Here is a 15,533-nt window from a genome sequence, read left to right on the forward strand (position 1 = left end):
GGGTAATGGCCGTGAACGCTGACAATTCGCCGTCATTGGCCCGGATTTTGCGGTGGGCAATGTGTTTTGTTCCGGGAGTGGGGCAGCATTGGTGCTTCTCCCGGAGGACTGAGCCTCATCTCCCTGAAGCTGTTGTAAAATTATATGAAAACTTCAGTTAGAACTTACTTATAGCGATGATGTTTCCGTTGAATCTGTAGTATTTACTTGCCGTTTCTCATTGCGATCAATACTGTAGAAACATCACAGAAGTAGTTTTTATTAAAACATTGCTTATCCTTGTGTTCTTTCTTTGGTTTATAAATGATGTTATTCATCTCACTGTAAAACAAAAAGTCAAATTTTTTATCTGGGGCTTGGTAATCCTGAGACACTTAACTAAGGTAAATGCAATAATATTTCTGAACTGGGCAAATGTCAGGTGATTAAGCATCACACAAGCGGTGACATGTGATCAAATGCCATGGGATCAAATGTCACATGATCAAATCTCCAGGAATACATCAAACCAGAGTTGGCAACCCTATCCTGAAACCATAACCAGAATCCCCTGCACTGCACAGGGTGTGGTCAGGCTCCCCAATCAATGCCACTTTTAACAGGCCTGATCTCTCCCCTTCTCCTTGGACTCTGGTTTGCACTCTGGTTCTGTTTGAAGGTGACAACTCTGAACTGGGAATCTCAGTCAGAGCTGATCTGTACTTGGATTTCGCACGTCAAAACCGGGTAGCGCAGACTGACCGGACCCAAACCGAGAGTTCGCACATAGGGCAGCGGGCTCGATGTTTGGGGCAGTTCTCACTGGCACATCGTCCTAAACTCAGCTCAGCACCAACATTTTTAAACCATTTCCTGAGCGCGGACTCAATAAAGGCAAGTTTTCATAGAATTATCAAAATTACAACACAGGAGGAGGCCATTCAGCCTTGTGCTGGCGTCCTCTCCTGTAACCCATTTCCCCACTCCCCCATTTAAACCCCCCCTCACAAAGATCTTTTTATATTCCTCCTCTTCAAATATATATCCAGTTCCCTTTGGATGGTTTTCATCTCTACCTCAATAGCCACATGTGGTGAAGTATCCCCACGGTCTAATAGCCCTCAGTTCAAGAACTTTCTCCTCCTTTCCCTCGTTTCTTCCAGTGAGAATCCTTGTTTTCCGTTCCCTAGCTCCCCACTTGCCCACCAGTGGAAACAATCTTTCACTGTTTACCCACAGTAAGGTCTCTGGGTTTCACTCACTCCTTTACTGGCTGCTCCTCTCTCAGTACCACTCCCACTCACCACCCTGCTGCTGCTGCTCCCGGCTCTGTGGGAAATGCTGGTCCCCATGGCCCCACCCCCAATCCAGTTTCCCCTTGATTCCCCGGTCTTCTTTTCTTCCTTCCCACTCACTTTTCTATTCGTTCATGGGATGTTGGTGTCGCTGGCAAGGCCAGCATTTATTGCTGATCCCTAATTGCCCTTGAGAAGCTGGTGGTGAGCCACCTTCTTGAACCGCTGCAGTCCATGTGATGAAGGTACTCCCACAGTGCTGTTAGGGAGGGAGTGCCAGGATTTTGACCCAGCGACGATGAAGGATCGGCAATATACTTCTAAGTCAGGATGGTGTGTGACTTGGAGGGGAACTTGGAGGTGGTGGTGTTCCCATGCACCTGCTGCCCTTGCCCTTCTAGGTGGAAGAGGTCGTGGGTTTGGGAGGTGCTGCCGAAGAAGCCTTGGCGAAGTGCTGCAGTGCATCTTGTAGATGGTACACACTGCAACCATGATACGCCGGTGGTAGATGGAGTGCCAATCAAGTGGGCTGCTTTGTCTTGGATGCTGTCGAGCTTCTTGAGTGTTGGAGCTGCACTCATCCAGGCAAGTGGAGAGTATTCCATCACACTACTTACTTGTGCCTTGTAGATGGTAGAAAGGCTTTGTGAAGTCAGGAGGTGAGACACTCACTGCAGAATACCTAGACTCTGGCCTGCACTTGTTGCCACGGTATTTATGTGGCTGGTCCAGTTAAGTTTCTGGTCAATGGTGACCCCCCAGGATGTTGATGGTGGGGGATTCGGCGATGGTAATGTCGTTGAATGTCAAGGGGTGGTGGTTAGACTCTCTCTTGTTGGAGATAGTCATTGCCTGGCAGTTGTGTGGCGCAAATGTTACTTGCCACTTATCAGCCCAAGCCTGAACGTTGTTGCATGCGGGCATGGACTGCTTCATTATCTGAGGAGTTGTGAATGGCACTGAACACTGTGCAGTCATTGGCGAACATCCCCATTTCTGACCTTATGATGGAGGGAAGGTCATTGATGAAGCAACTGAAGATGGTTGGGCCTAGGATACTGCCCTGAGGAACTCCTGCAGTGATGTCCTGGGGCTGTGATGATTGACCTCCAACCACCACAACCACCTTCTGTTGCTGCATTTACTTGGACTGGCCAGAGGTGGCATTGAAAAACTGAGCTGAACTGAGAGATTTTGATTTGGAAAATGTTTCGCGGCTCATTGCTTGACCTCATTTGTGCCGTAAGAGCAAAGAAATGCAATTGTGGCCCTTTTCAATTTGCATCCTGATTTTGCTGAGTTTTGCGAAATACATTCCACTGTGGCAGAGCTGTATGTAAATAGCGCGGTCTCTAAAGGGTTAAGACCGAACGCGATGACATCATCACGTGGGTCACGTGATGTTCCCAACGGCGGGAAACGTGATGACGTCATGACATCATGACATCGGACTGAGGGGCCTCCCCTTCTCAATCCTCGTGGAGCCAGCATTAAGCAAGCACCTGTTGATTTGTTCTCCTGCGTTTTTGTTTGTTACTTCCACCAGTTTGCATTAAACATCGTTTTGGTTAGCTGATTGACTCGCTCTCAGTATTTTCGTCAGGAATTTACCAATTCCTACAGTGGTGACCCCGAATCTTCGCGGACGATCTTCGCGGAGGAAGCGAGACGCAGTGACATGATGGAAGCAAACGCAGTGGCTTTGAAGCTCCCTCAGTTTTGGGAACAACAGGCAGCCTCCTGGTTCGTGCAAGCAGAGGCTCAGTTCGAACTTCGGAACATAGTGCAGGATTAGACCCGCTACCTCTACGTGGTCTCCGTACTCGACAGCTCCACGGCTTCGAGGATTATCAGCCTGCTGGAAACCCCCCCGGCGGACAGCAAGTCTGACACCCTTAAGGCGCGGCTTATCCAGGTATTTGGCCTCACAAAGTCAGAACGCGCATGGCGGTTACTCATGCTGCCCGGGTTAGGCGACTCCAAGTCGTCTGGGTTAATGGCCCAGTAATTCGGGTCCCAACGCGTGAGTAAGCACCGTGTACTCACGCGTGGGCCCGATGGAAGTGCCGGTTTTCAGCATGCACAGCGCATGCGCGGAAAACCGGCATTTCCTTTCCTCTGAACCAAGGGGTTCAGAGGTGAAACGCGTGCGTGCAGGAGTCTGCGCGTGCGCGCTGAAATTCCTTTTTTTTACAGGGTTGCCCGTGCGCTAAGGCCTCCAGTTTTTACGCGAGAAAAAAGCAGACGTAAGTACTTAGTTTTAAAAGGTAAGTGGTCTATTAATTAAAGTTAGAATTTTTTTTCCACAGGTTTATTATTTTTAAAGACTTTACAGTAAGGTAAGTGTATTTTTAGACCCGATTTAAAAAAAAAAAAAAAAAAAAAATATTTTTTTCAAAAATTTGAATAATTGTTTAAATTAGTTTTTTACAGTTATTAATAGTTCATTTAATTAGTGGGATTTTTAAAAACTTTTATTTGAAGTTTAAGAACTGTTTTGGGCACCCGGAGTTTTCATGAGTTTGACAGTTCTTACTATCAAACTCATGAATGAACTTTTGCAACCTCCGATTGGTTGCCCAGTGCTCACGTGATCCCAGCCGGCTCATCGAACTAACTACGCCGCTGGATCACGCAAGCACAGCGCACCGGGAGCTGAACCGGGCCACTGACAAGAAATCCACGCAGGGCCAGGCTTCAACTGTCGGCGCGCTATGTAAGTGTAGGTTGGGGGCTTGCACCCGCGGGAAGCCCCCGACACCAATTTCTGGACCATTGAGCCAGATGCTCACACTCCTTGGTTCAGAACCACAATGTTTCCTCTTTCGGGAATTGTTCCTGAGCCAATTGCCCGAGCAGGTGCAAGCGGCCCTCGCGAGGTCGGACACTGCGGATTGTGTGGTGCTGGCCGCCAAGTCCGACACAATTTACGCCATCATGCAACAAAACTGCGCCGCCACGAGGCATCCCGCCCAGAAGGGCCCCGCCCTGACGCCTCCACCATCCGGTTGATGTTATTACCACGCCCGTTTCGGCCCGAAGGCCAGATGCTGCCGCCCTCCCTGCGGGTTCAAGCCTAAAGCAATGAATAAACACCAGCACCAACAGCGCGACGGGAAGACCGAACCTGAATTAGGCCCCACAGCCGCGATGGCGATTGGTGATTCCGGGAATATAGGAGTCGTTCGAACAGGCTTGTCCGACCTCCTCTTCGTTTGACTTTTGTTATTAAAGACAATTCTGGGGGGGCGCATGTGGCAGAGCCACCAAGGAACTCTTATACGAATGTATATAATTGCCTTTAAATCTGTATTCTTTCGCTGTATGTAAATAGCGCGGTCTCTAAAGGGTTAAGACCAAACACGATGACGTCATCACGTGGGTCACGTGACATTCCCAACGGCGGGAAACGTGATGACGTCATGACGTCGGACTGAGGGGCCTCCCCTTCTCAGCCCTCGTGGAGCCAGCATTAAGCAAGCACCTGTTGATTTGTTCCCCTGCGTTTTTGTTTGTTACTTCCACCAGTTTGCATTAAACATCGTTTTGGTTAGCTGATTGACTCGCTCTCAGTATTTTCGTCAGGAATTTACCAATTCCTACACCACAATATTTTTCCATTCCAGTAGTAATAGATTAAGTATTAAACGATTTGGCTTCCTGCCAAATTCCACGTTGCAGTACCTCTGCTGACTCCCTACGACTACCGTTATACATCCTACACTCGAACAGGCTAGTGTTATAGTAGTGTTAGTGGCACGCTGGAAACAGCAGAACTTTTAAAGTCTGCTTCCTGCCCAGCTTGGTATTTCAACTTACTGAAGGACTGTGCACTAACTAATCAATAAATGGTTCTTGCATACTTTGTAGCAGAACTGAGCCCCAGGCACATAATTATCCGGTTAGCCCTTTCTTAACCTTTCCTAATTCCAAGGGTGTTGAAGGTCTTTGCCGTTTTAATCTTAATGAAATATTTACAGTTTAATCCATTGCTAAACTGTTATGTAATAAAATGTTTTTCCTGAGTTATATTTTTCATTGGCACAAGTTTAATCTTTTTTGTGTTTTGGTTGACCTCCTGGATTTCCATTGGGCTTTGCACTCTTGGCGACAAAAGCAGTTTAACAGCTTCAACCCGCATTAATAGGAATTGACCATTTTCTTTAATTGCACACTTTACAAATGAATTGATTGCATAACGTTTAAGTGAATACCATTAGGGGTTGTCGAGAGTTCTCTCGCCTGCCTCAAACATATTGTATTCAATAAAGAATGTAATTTAAAAGAGGCTTGTATAGTAAATTAAGAGATTTAAAGAGGAAAGACAATGAGTTATGTTCTGAATTTGGAATATAATTAATTAAGAGTCAGATATGATAAATCACTGCTCTCAGTTTAATGTGGCCTCAGTGTTTATAGATAATTAATGAAATTAAGAGGCTTTTTTATATACAAAGCTAGGCATTAGTACTTAACAGTTGATTATTATACAATATGGGAATGATAGCATTGTGGTGATGTTACTAGACTAGTAATCCAGACGCCTGGACTAATGATCCCACAAATCCCAGCATGACTGCTGGGGAATTTAAATTCAGTTAATTAAATAAATCTGGAATAAAAAGCTACTATCAGTAATGGAGATCATGAAAATACCGGATTGTCGTAAAAATCCATCTGGTTCACTAATGTCCTTTAGGGAAGGTAATCTGCTGTCCTTACCTGGTCTGGCCTATATGTGACTCCAGACCCATAGCAATTGGTTGACTCTTAACTTCCCTCTGAAATGGCCTAGCAAGCCACTCAGTTGAATCCAAACGCTAGGAAAAACAATAAGAATGAAACCGAATGGACCACTCGACCTAGGCACCGGACACGACTCGGGAACAACCAGTCGACCCTGCAAAGTCCTCCTCATTAACATCTGGGGACATGTGCCAAAATTGGGAGAGCTGTCCCACAGTCTAGTCAAGCAACAACCTTTCAGAATCATACCTTTCAGCCAATGTCTCAGACTCCTCCATCACCATCCCTGGGTATGTCCTGTCCCATCGGCAGGACAGACTCACCAGAGGTGGTGGTACAGTCAGGAAGGAGTGTCCGTGGGAGTCCTCAACATTGACACTGGACCCTATGAAGTCTCATGGCATCAGGCCAAACATGGGCAAGGAAACCTCCTGCTGATTACCACCTACCACTCTCAGCTGATGAATCAGTACTCCTCCATGGTGAACACCACTACTGAAGCATTGAGGGTAGTAAAGATACATAATGTATTCTGGGTGGCGGCTTCAATGTTCATCACCAAGAGTGGCTCAGTAAACCATTACTGACTGAGCTGGCTGAGTCCTGAAGGATATAGCTGCCAGACTGGGCCTGCGGCAAATGTGAGAGAACCAATCTGAGGGAAAAACCTACTTGGCCTCGTCATCACCAGTCTACCTGTTGCAGATGCATCTGTCCATGACAGTATTGGTAGGAGTGACCACTGCACAGTCATTGTGGAGACGAAGTGATGTATTCACACTGAGGATACCACCTATCGTGTTGTGTGCCACTACCACTGTGCTAAATGGGATAGATTCAGAACAGAACTAGCAGCTCAAAACTGGGCATCTATGAGGCGCTGTGGGCCATCAGCAGCAGCAGAATTGTATGCCACCAAAATCTGTAACCTCATGGCCCGGCATATCCCTCACTCTACCATTACCATCAAGCCAGGGGACCAACCCTGTTTCAATGAGGAGTGTAGAAGAGCATGCTAGGAGCAGCACTACGCATACCTAAAAATTAGGTGCCAAACTGGTGAAGGTACAACACAGAACTGCATGCATGCTAAACAGTAGAAGCAGCATGCTATTTGACAGAGCTAAGCCTTCCCACAACCAAAGGATCAGATCAAAGCTCTGCAGTTCTGCCACATCTAGTCGTGAATATTGGTGGACAGTTAAACAAGTAGCGGGAGGAGGAAGCTCCATGAACATCCCCATTCTCACTGATGGTGGAGCCCAGATCTTGAGTGCAAAAGACAAGGCTGAAGCGTTTGCAACCATCTTCAGCCAGAAGGGCCAAGTGGATCATCCATCTTGGCCTCCTTCTGAGGTCCCCGCCATCACGGAAGCTAGTCTTCAGCCAATTTAATTCACTCCACATGCAATCAAGAAACAGCTGAGCGCACTGGATACAACAAAGGCTATGGGCCCCAACAACACTTCGGCTGTTGTGCTGAAGACTTGTGCTCCAGAACTAGCCGCGCCTCTAGCCAAGCTGTTCCTGTACAGCTACAACACTGGCACCTACCCAACAAAGTGGAATATTTCCCAGGTATGTCCTGTTCACAAAAAGCAAGACATTGGTTGCAAGGTGGCCAAGGTTGGGAACTAAATGTTCCAGGGTACTTGATGTTTCGAAAAGACAGGCAGAATGGAAAAGGAGGGGGAGTAGCCCTGATCATAAAGGATGGCATAAGGACAGTAGCGAGAAAGGATCTTGGCTCGGAAGATCAGGAAGTAGAATCAGTATGGGTGGAGATAAGGAATAACCAGGGGCAGAAAACACTGGTAGGAGTAGTATATAGGCCCCCTAACAGTAGCTATACCGTTGGACAGAATATTAATCAAGAAATAGTAGGAGCTTGCAACAAAGGTAATGCAATAATCTTGGGGGACTTTAATCTTCATATAGACTGGACAAATCAAATTGGCAAAGGCAGTCTGGAGGACGAGTTCGTGGAATGCATTCGGGACAGTTTCCTAGAACAATATTTCATGGAACCAACCAGGGAACAGGCTATTTTAGATCTTGTATTGTGAAATGAGACAGGGTTAATTAGCAATCTCATAGCAAAGGATACTCTGGGGCAGAGTGATCATGATATGATAGAATTTCACATTAATTTTGAGAGTGACTTGCCTACGTCTGAAACTAGAGCCTTAAACTTAAATAAAGCCAGTTACATAGGTATGAGGGGTGAGTTGGTTAAGGTAGATTGGAAAAATAAATTAAAAGGTATGGTGGCAGATAATCAATGGCTAGCATTTAAAGAAATATTTCATTATTCTCAACAAAAATACATTCCATTGAGAAACAAAAACTCCACGGGAAAAGTGATCCAACTGTGGCTAACTAAAGAAGTTAAGGATAGCATTAGATTGAAAGAAGAATAATAGTAAGCCTGAGGATTGGGAGAGTTTCAGAAACCAGCAAAGGTTGACCAAAAAATTGATAAAAAGGGAAAAAATAGAACATGAGAGAAAACTAGCAAGAAATATAAAAGCAGATTGTAACAGTTTCTACAAGTATGTAAAAGGGAAACGAGTAGCAAAAGTAAATGTTAGTCCCTTAGAGGCTGATACAGGAGAAATTATTATGGGGAATAAAGAAATGGCAGAAATGTTGAACAAATATTTTGTATCTGTAGAAGACACAAAAAGCATACCAAAAATGGGGAACCAAGGGTCTAATGAGGGTGAGGAATTTAACATAATTAATATAATTAGAGGAAAACTACTAGAGAAACTAATGGGACTAAAAGACAACAAATCCCTTGGACCTGACGGCCTAGGGTTCTAAAAGAGGTGGCTGAAGAGATAGTAGATGCATTGATTTTGATCTTCCAGAATTCCCTAGATTCTGGAATGGTTCTAGTGGATTGGAAGGTCGCAAATGTAACACTGCTATTCAAGAAAGGAGGGAGAGAAAAAAACAGGGAACTACAGGCCTGTTAGCCTGACATCAGTCATCGGGAAAATGCTGGAATCCATGGTTAAGGAAGTGGTATCAAGTCACTTAGAAAATAGGCAGCATGGTTTTATGAAAGGGAAAGAGTGTTTGACAAATTTATTAGAGTTTTTTGAGGATGTAACTAGCAGGATAGATAAAGGGGAACCAGTGGAGGTAGTATATTTGATTTTCCAAAAGGCATTCGATAAGGTGCCACATAAAAGATTATTACACAAGATTAGGGCTCACGGGGTTGGGGGTAATATAGTAGCACGGATAGAGGATTGGTTAACAGACAGAAAACAGAGAGTAGGGATAAACAGATCTTTTGCAGGTTGGCAGGCTGTAATTAGTGGGGTGCCGCAAGGATCAGTGTTGGGGCCTCAGCTATTTACAATCTATATTAATGACCTAGATGAAGGGACCGAGTATAATGTATCCGAGTTTGCTGATGATGCAAAGCTAGGTGGGACAGTAAGCTGTGAGGAGAATACAAAGGCCTAGAAATTGGGTTGGGGCGCCAAAGTGGCGCAAAAGTCACCTGAGCGCAGGATTTAGCGCAGCGTTCGAGGCTTCAGCGATCGTCAGATATTCAGTTTCATTGCCCCTCGAGGGACACGGGGCGAGGCTCGAGGCACTCCGCGTCCCTCTTAGGGCGCTGAAACTGAATATCGCAGCGCAACGTGCCGCAGCGCCACACGCTGCGGTACTGCAGGCCTTCCTCCCACTGTTAAGGGGGAGGTGCCTGCAACAGCGCGATCCCCGCTCGCGAGTGCCGGCAAACGAGCCCGGCACCAAGGAGAGGTGCCAGGCTCTCGGGAAACAGCCGGCAATGCCGCGGGGGGGCGGGTTTACGAGGCCGGGAACGGAGGTGCTGGCAGGCGGCCGCCGAAAAAGGTGGCCGCCCCGCACCTTCACCTTAACTTGCGCCGCTGCCGGCACAGTAAGGCCCGTGAACCGGGCGTGGGTAGCGAACGGCGCAACTGCGCCGTTTGCTACCAAATATCGCGAATGGGGCGCTGCGCACACCGATGACGTCATCGGTGGCGGCGCAACGCAAAAGGCTAACGCCACCATTATCTCCCCAACTCAACATTGCAGGAGGCGCAGCCAGTGGCGCTACAGCCACTGCCTGCCTCTTTAGGCGCTAACAAGTGGCGCTGCTCACCCAATTTCTCCCCCAAAGAGCCTGCAAAGGGATATACATAGACTAAGTGAGTGGGCAGTAAGGTGGCAGTTGGAATATAATGTAGGGAAATGTGAGGTTATTCACTTTGGTAGGAATAATAGAAAAACAGAATTTTTTTAAGTGGTGAGAAACTTTCAAATGTTGGTGTTCAGAGAGATTTGGGTGTCCTTGTGCAAGAAAACACAGAAAGCGAGCATGCAGGTACAACAAGCAATAAGGAAGGCAAATGGCATGTTGGCCTTTATTGCAATTGGGTTGGAGTATAAGAATAAGGAAGTCTTGCTACAATTGTACAGGGCCTTGGTGAGCCCACACCTGGAGTACTGTGCACAGTTTTGTTCTCCTTATCTAAGGAAAGATATACTTGCCTTGGAGGCGGTGCACCAAAGGTTCACTAGATTGATTCCTGGGATGAGAGGGCTGTCCTATGATGAGAGAAAGTGTAGAATGGGCCTATACTCTCTGGAGTTTAGAAGAATGAGAGGTGATCTCATTGAAACATACAAGATTCTGAAGGGGATTGACAGGGTAGATGCTGATAGGTTGTTTCCCCTAACTGCAGCGTCTAAAACTAGGGGGCATAGTCTCAGGATAAGGGGTAGGCCATTTAAGACTGAGATGAGGAGGAATTTCTTCACTCAGAGGGTTGTGAATCTTTGGAATTCTCTTCCGCAGAGGGCTGTGAATGCTGAGTCTTTGAGTATTTTCATGGCTGAGATAGATAGATTTTTGGAATCACGGGATATGGAGATCAGGCGGGAAAGTGGAGTTGAGGTCGATGATCAGCCATGATCTTATTGAACGGCGGAGCAGGCTCAAGGGGCCATATGGCCTACTCCTGCTCTTATTTCTTAAATCCAATCTGGCTAATTACCGCCCCATCAGTCTACTCTCAATCATCAGCAAAATGATGGAAGGTATCATCGACAGTGCTATCCAGCAGCACTTACTTACCAATAACCTGCTCACTGATGCTCAGTTTGGGTTCTGCCAGGATCGCTCAGCTCCAGAACTCATTACAGCCTTGGTCCAAACATGGACAAAAGAGCTGAATTCCAGAGGTGAGCATTTGACGAGTGTGGCATCAAGGAGCCCTAGTAAAACTGAAGTCAATGGGAATCGGGGAGGACTCATAAACTCGTAAATCAATGTTGGGAGGACTCGTAAAAATCAACATTTCATTGTGCAGTACACAGTCTGCTGCATATATGACAAATAAAATTGAATTGAATTGAATTGGGGGAAAACTCTCCACTGGCTGGAGTCATACCTAGCACAATGGAAGATGGTTGTGGGGGTCAATCATCTCAGCCCTAGGACATCGGTGCAGGAGTTCCTCAGGGCAATGTCCTGGGCACAACCATCTTCAGCTGCTTCATCAATGACCTTCCCTCCATCATAAGGTCAGAAGTGGGATGTTTGCTGATGATTGCACAGTGTTCAGTTCCATTCGCAATTCCTCAGATAACGAAGCAGTCCATGCCCACATGCAGCAAGACCTGGACAACATTCAGGCTTGGGCTGATAAGTGGCAAGTAACATTTGCGCCACACAAGTGCAAGGCAATGACCATCTCCAACAAGAGAGTCTCTAGCTACCTCCTTTTGTCATTTAACAGGATTATCATCGCCAAATACCTCACCATCCTGGGGGTCACCATTGACCAGAAACAACTGGACCAGCCATAAAAATACTGTGGCTACAAGAGCAGGTCAGAAGCTAGGTATTCTGCAGTGAGTGACTCGCTTCCTGACTTCCCAAAACCTTTCCACCATTTACAAGGCAGAATTCAGGAGTGTGTTAGAATATTCCCCACTTGCCTGGATGAGTGCAGCTCCAACAAAAGTCAAGAAGTTTGATACCATCCAGAACAAAGCAGGCTGCTTGATCAGCATGCCATCCACCACCTTAAACATTCACTCGCTCCACCACCGGCCTACTGTGGCTGCAGTGTGTACCATCTACAAGATGCACATCATCAACTCGCCAAGACTTCTTCGACAGCACCTTCCAAACCTGCAACCTCTACCACCTAGAAGAACAAGGGCAGCAGGTGCATGGGAACACCACCACATGCAAGTTCCCCTCCAAGTCACACACCATCCTGACTTGGAAATATATCGCTGTTCATTCATCGTCGCTGGGTCAAAATCCTGGAACTTCCTCCCTAACAGCACTGTGGGAGTACCTTCACCACACAGACTGCAGTGGTTCAAGAAGGTGGCTCACCACCACCTTCTCGAGGGCAATTAGGGATGGGCAATACATGCTGGCCTTGCCAGCGATGGCTACATCACATGAATGAATTAAAAATAAGTGAATTCATTAAAATTTCTTCATCAATGTGACTGTTAAATATGAAGCAGTCTTAAATCAATTAATATTTTGTTCATAAAATCTGACCACCTGTATTAAAATATTAAAACTAGGAGAGACATTTCAAAGGCTTTTCCCCCTTCCCTTTCAACCCCATGGCTATTAACGTTCAGCATAAATGAATCTGCTTTCATTTCAAACAATTCCTGTATCACAAAATTAATTCAAGCCTAGAAATAAATTTCAGTCTACACACTTAGTTAATTCAAATTGCAAGACTGTTGCATTATAAGTACTTTCTTCTTCAAGGCAGCACTGTCCAATTTCCACACAATTGCAATAGAAATGATTATTTTTTTTAATTAACTGTTGGACTTCCCTGGAGTTGACAGTAGTCTATGTTCCTTGTGCTGCCTGTGTTTTAAAGTTTTCAACTCTTGTGCTGTGATGGTTGAAACAAATCCTAATACTACAGTAATAAAGCTGGTGGAATGTCAGGAGAGGTTTTCTTATAGTAAAAGTTTTGTACAATTAACAATTAAAAAAAATTAACATCTTTCAATAAGAAAAAATCATTTTTTGTCATTGGGAGAAGACTTCCACTGATCGCTTTTTGTAGTGAAATTGTGAACGTGTTCTTTATGTAAGCATTAACACTGTTATTAAAAATAGCCAACGCTCTTTCCTTTTCCCTCCATTTTGTCTCTTAACATTTTAACTTTAGCTCTGTGATATACCATTAAGTTTTCTACTATGTTTTTCCTTTTTTTTTAACTTTAACCATCAAACTTGTGTTTTCCTCGAGCCTCTACGTGGGGCCTACATCATCTAAAATTGTCCTTTGGCTGAAAACCAGCCCCAAAAATTGGGTTTACATCCCATTAGAGCTAAGATCAATTGAGGTTGCCCAGTCATGTGACTGAAGTGACTAGGTCAACTTTTGCAAGGCTTTGTGAGTGTGGTTCCTGAGCTTATGGAATCTCGAGTGATGACATCATTAATATTCACATCATTTCAATTGGGGAAAGCTTTTTACCTGTAACCCTCCCCCCAAAGAAGTATTACATATGCCCATCCTATCAAATTAAACATAATTTGTTTGAGGCAATAAACATTTGGAGAAAATCTGTTAACCCTCCTATTGTTCAAAGAACATATTTTGCTAATGTAAAGTTTGTTAAAAGGAAATACTTAATGATTTTAAATGAAAATAATTAGTTCCTCAATATGACTGTGCTTTTTTTCTTCTTCCATTAACAGGACGCAGTGACTGGGCTAACCGCAGTTACAAGAGAGGTACTGCAACTTTATTGGCATTGAAATGTTCTGGAACCAAAGGCAATATATCTGTGGCAAACATTTACAGCAACATAGTTATTCTGATCTGCCATGTTACTAGCAGTGCATGTCCTGGAACAGCTGTGGACTTGTTGTCTGGTGACACTGTTGCATTGTTTTTTCTGTGGTTGTTCGGGCTGTGGTTGCACTCTTTCTGCTTACACACATTTTTACCAATGATTACAGTTGGATAGAAAATCTAACTGTGCCCTCTTAATCCTTAATTTTACCCTAAGCCCTGCCATTCAGGTAAATACTTATTTGGTGAAATTAAAATTGAGCCGACTGAAAGCAGAGTTTTTTTTAAAGGGTTATCAATTTTTTGGGGTTTTCTACCAGGCTGAGTTCCTAGAACTGCCTTCACAAAGCCCCTGCTACACAATCACCATAGCAACAACTTTCTGTTTTGGCAGATTGCTTATTATTTTTACTGAAACTGATCAAAATAATGAATTTGTCGCATTAAACGTGACAGTGGCATTATATTGCCAGTTGGATCACTGCAGCTACCTCTATTTGCTTCTAAGCACAGTAAAATATCTTGCAAGACCATGGCAACATCACTCCTTTTAATAGACCTGTATTCTAATTATCACTTATTAAAAGCAAGTGTGAAAAATAATGCACCCTCTTTTTGCATGAACTGGAAGTGTTGAACCAAATGAGAAACATGGTTGAGATTAAGTACATGTCCATGAAAAATGTTACGAAATGTGCAATGAACAGCTTCCATTTCACAATAGATGCTTGTGCTAATAAGGATTTTAAATGTTTGAACATTATAATTTGAATACACAACCTATTAGTAGATCATGCTGTATATTTACTGGCCATTGCAACTGAGGAGCACTTCATTCATGTCGGTCAGTTTATATTTACCGTGCACACATGGTTTTCCAATTTGCTCTGAAAATTAGGAGCAGCCAGACAGATGCACACTGTGTACTGTCTACATATGTATGAGTGCAGCAATGCTGCACATTTTAAAAGAAAACAGTATGTGCGGGAAGTATATATAACCTGGGGAGTGGTGAGTCCAACAGTTGTCCTCTGTTCTCTGGGGAGGAAGAAAGAACGACCAAGGACCCTGCTTTTGATCTGTATAAATGTGAAGTAAGAACAAAATTGAACTTCTGTAATGTCACCCACAGTCAGATAGACTCTGTTATGGCTGACGTATGAAAAAGTCCATTTTGATGAGGTACCGAAGAGTTGCTGGTGCAGTTTGATTTTCCCTACATTCAGGAAATGAGGGTCAGGGTGGTGGTGGGGGTGGGGGGCGGGGGTGATAACATAGTGTAGAAGTTTATCATGAAAGATTTAAGCACATTGATAAATTGCTTTCAAATGAAGTCTCATTGTTGTCACTTTTACATAACTGGTACACTAATAATAATGGTCAGATTTAACACAAGTACAAGCAGGCAAACCCCACTTCAGAAACTTGAGAGCAGAATCTAGGCTGACATTTCAGTGCCGTACTGAGGCAGTGCTGCGCTGTCTGAGGTGCTGTCTTTCAAATGAGATTTTAAATCAAGGTCCTGTCTGCCCTTGCAGGTGGACATAAATGATCCCACAGCATTATTCAAAGAAGAGCAGGGGCTGTCTTAGCCAAAATTTATTCCTCAACCAACATCACTTAAAGAAAGTTTAACTTGGTCATTTATCTCATTGCAGTTTATGACACCTTGCTA

The 15,533-nt window shown here is 44.7% G+C and overlaps 1 protein-coding gene across 2 annotated transcripts in view; it reads left to right on the plus strand.

The window, feature by feature from the left end:
• The window catches only part of clstn2a (calsyntenin 2a), a 732,023-nt gene that overhangs the window by 186,970 nt on the left and 529,520 nt on the right, over window positions 1-15,533 (plus strand). For both annotated transcript variants that reach the window (XM_085990522.1, XM_085990521.1), the window contains exon 2: window positions 13,762-13,797. In XM_085990522.1, coding sequence (XP_085846648.1) covers window positions 13,762-13,797 — 36 coding nt within the window. The remainder of the gene's footprint in view (window positions 1-13,761; window positions 13,798-15,533) is intronic.

This window comes from Somniosus microcephalus, chromosome 6 (assembly GCF_052327205.1).
Source record: "Somniosus microcephalus isolate GS21.2 chromosome 6, FLI_Smic_1.0, whole genome shotgun sequence".
Classification (NCBI taxonomy): domain Eukaryota; kingdom Metazoa; phylum Chordata; class Chondrichthyes; order Squaliformes; family Somniosidae; genus Somniosus; species Somniosus microcephalus.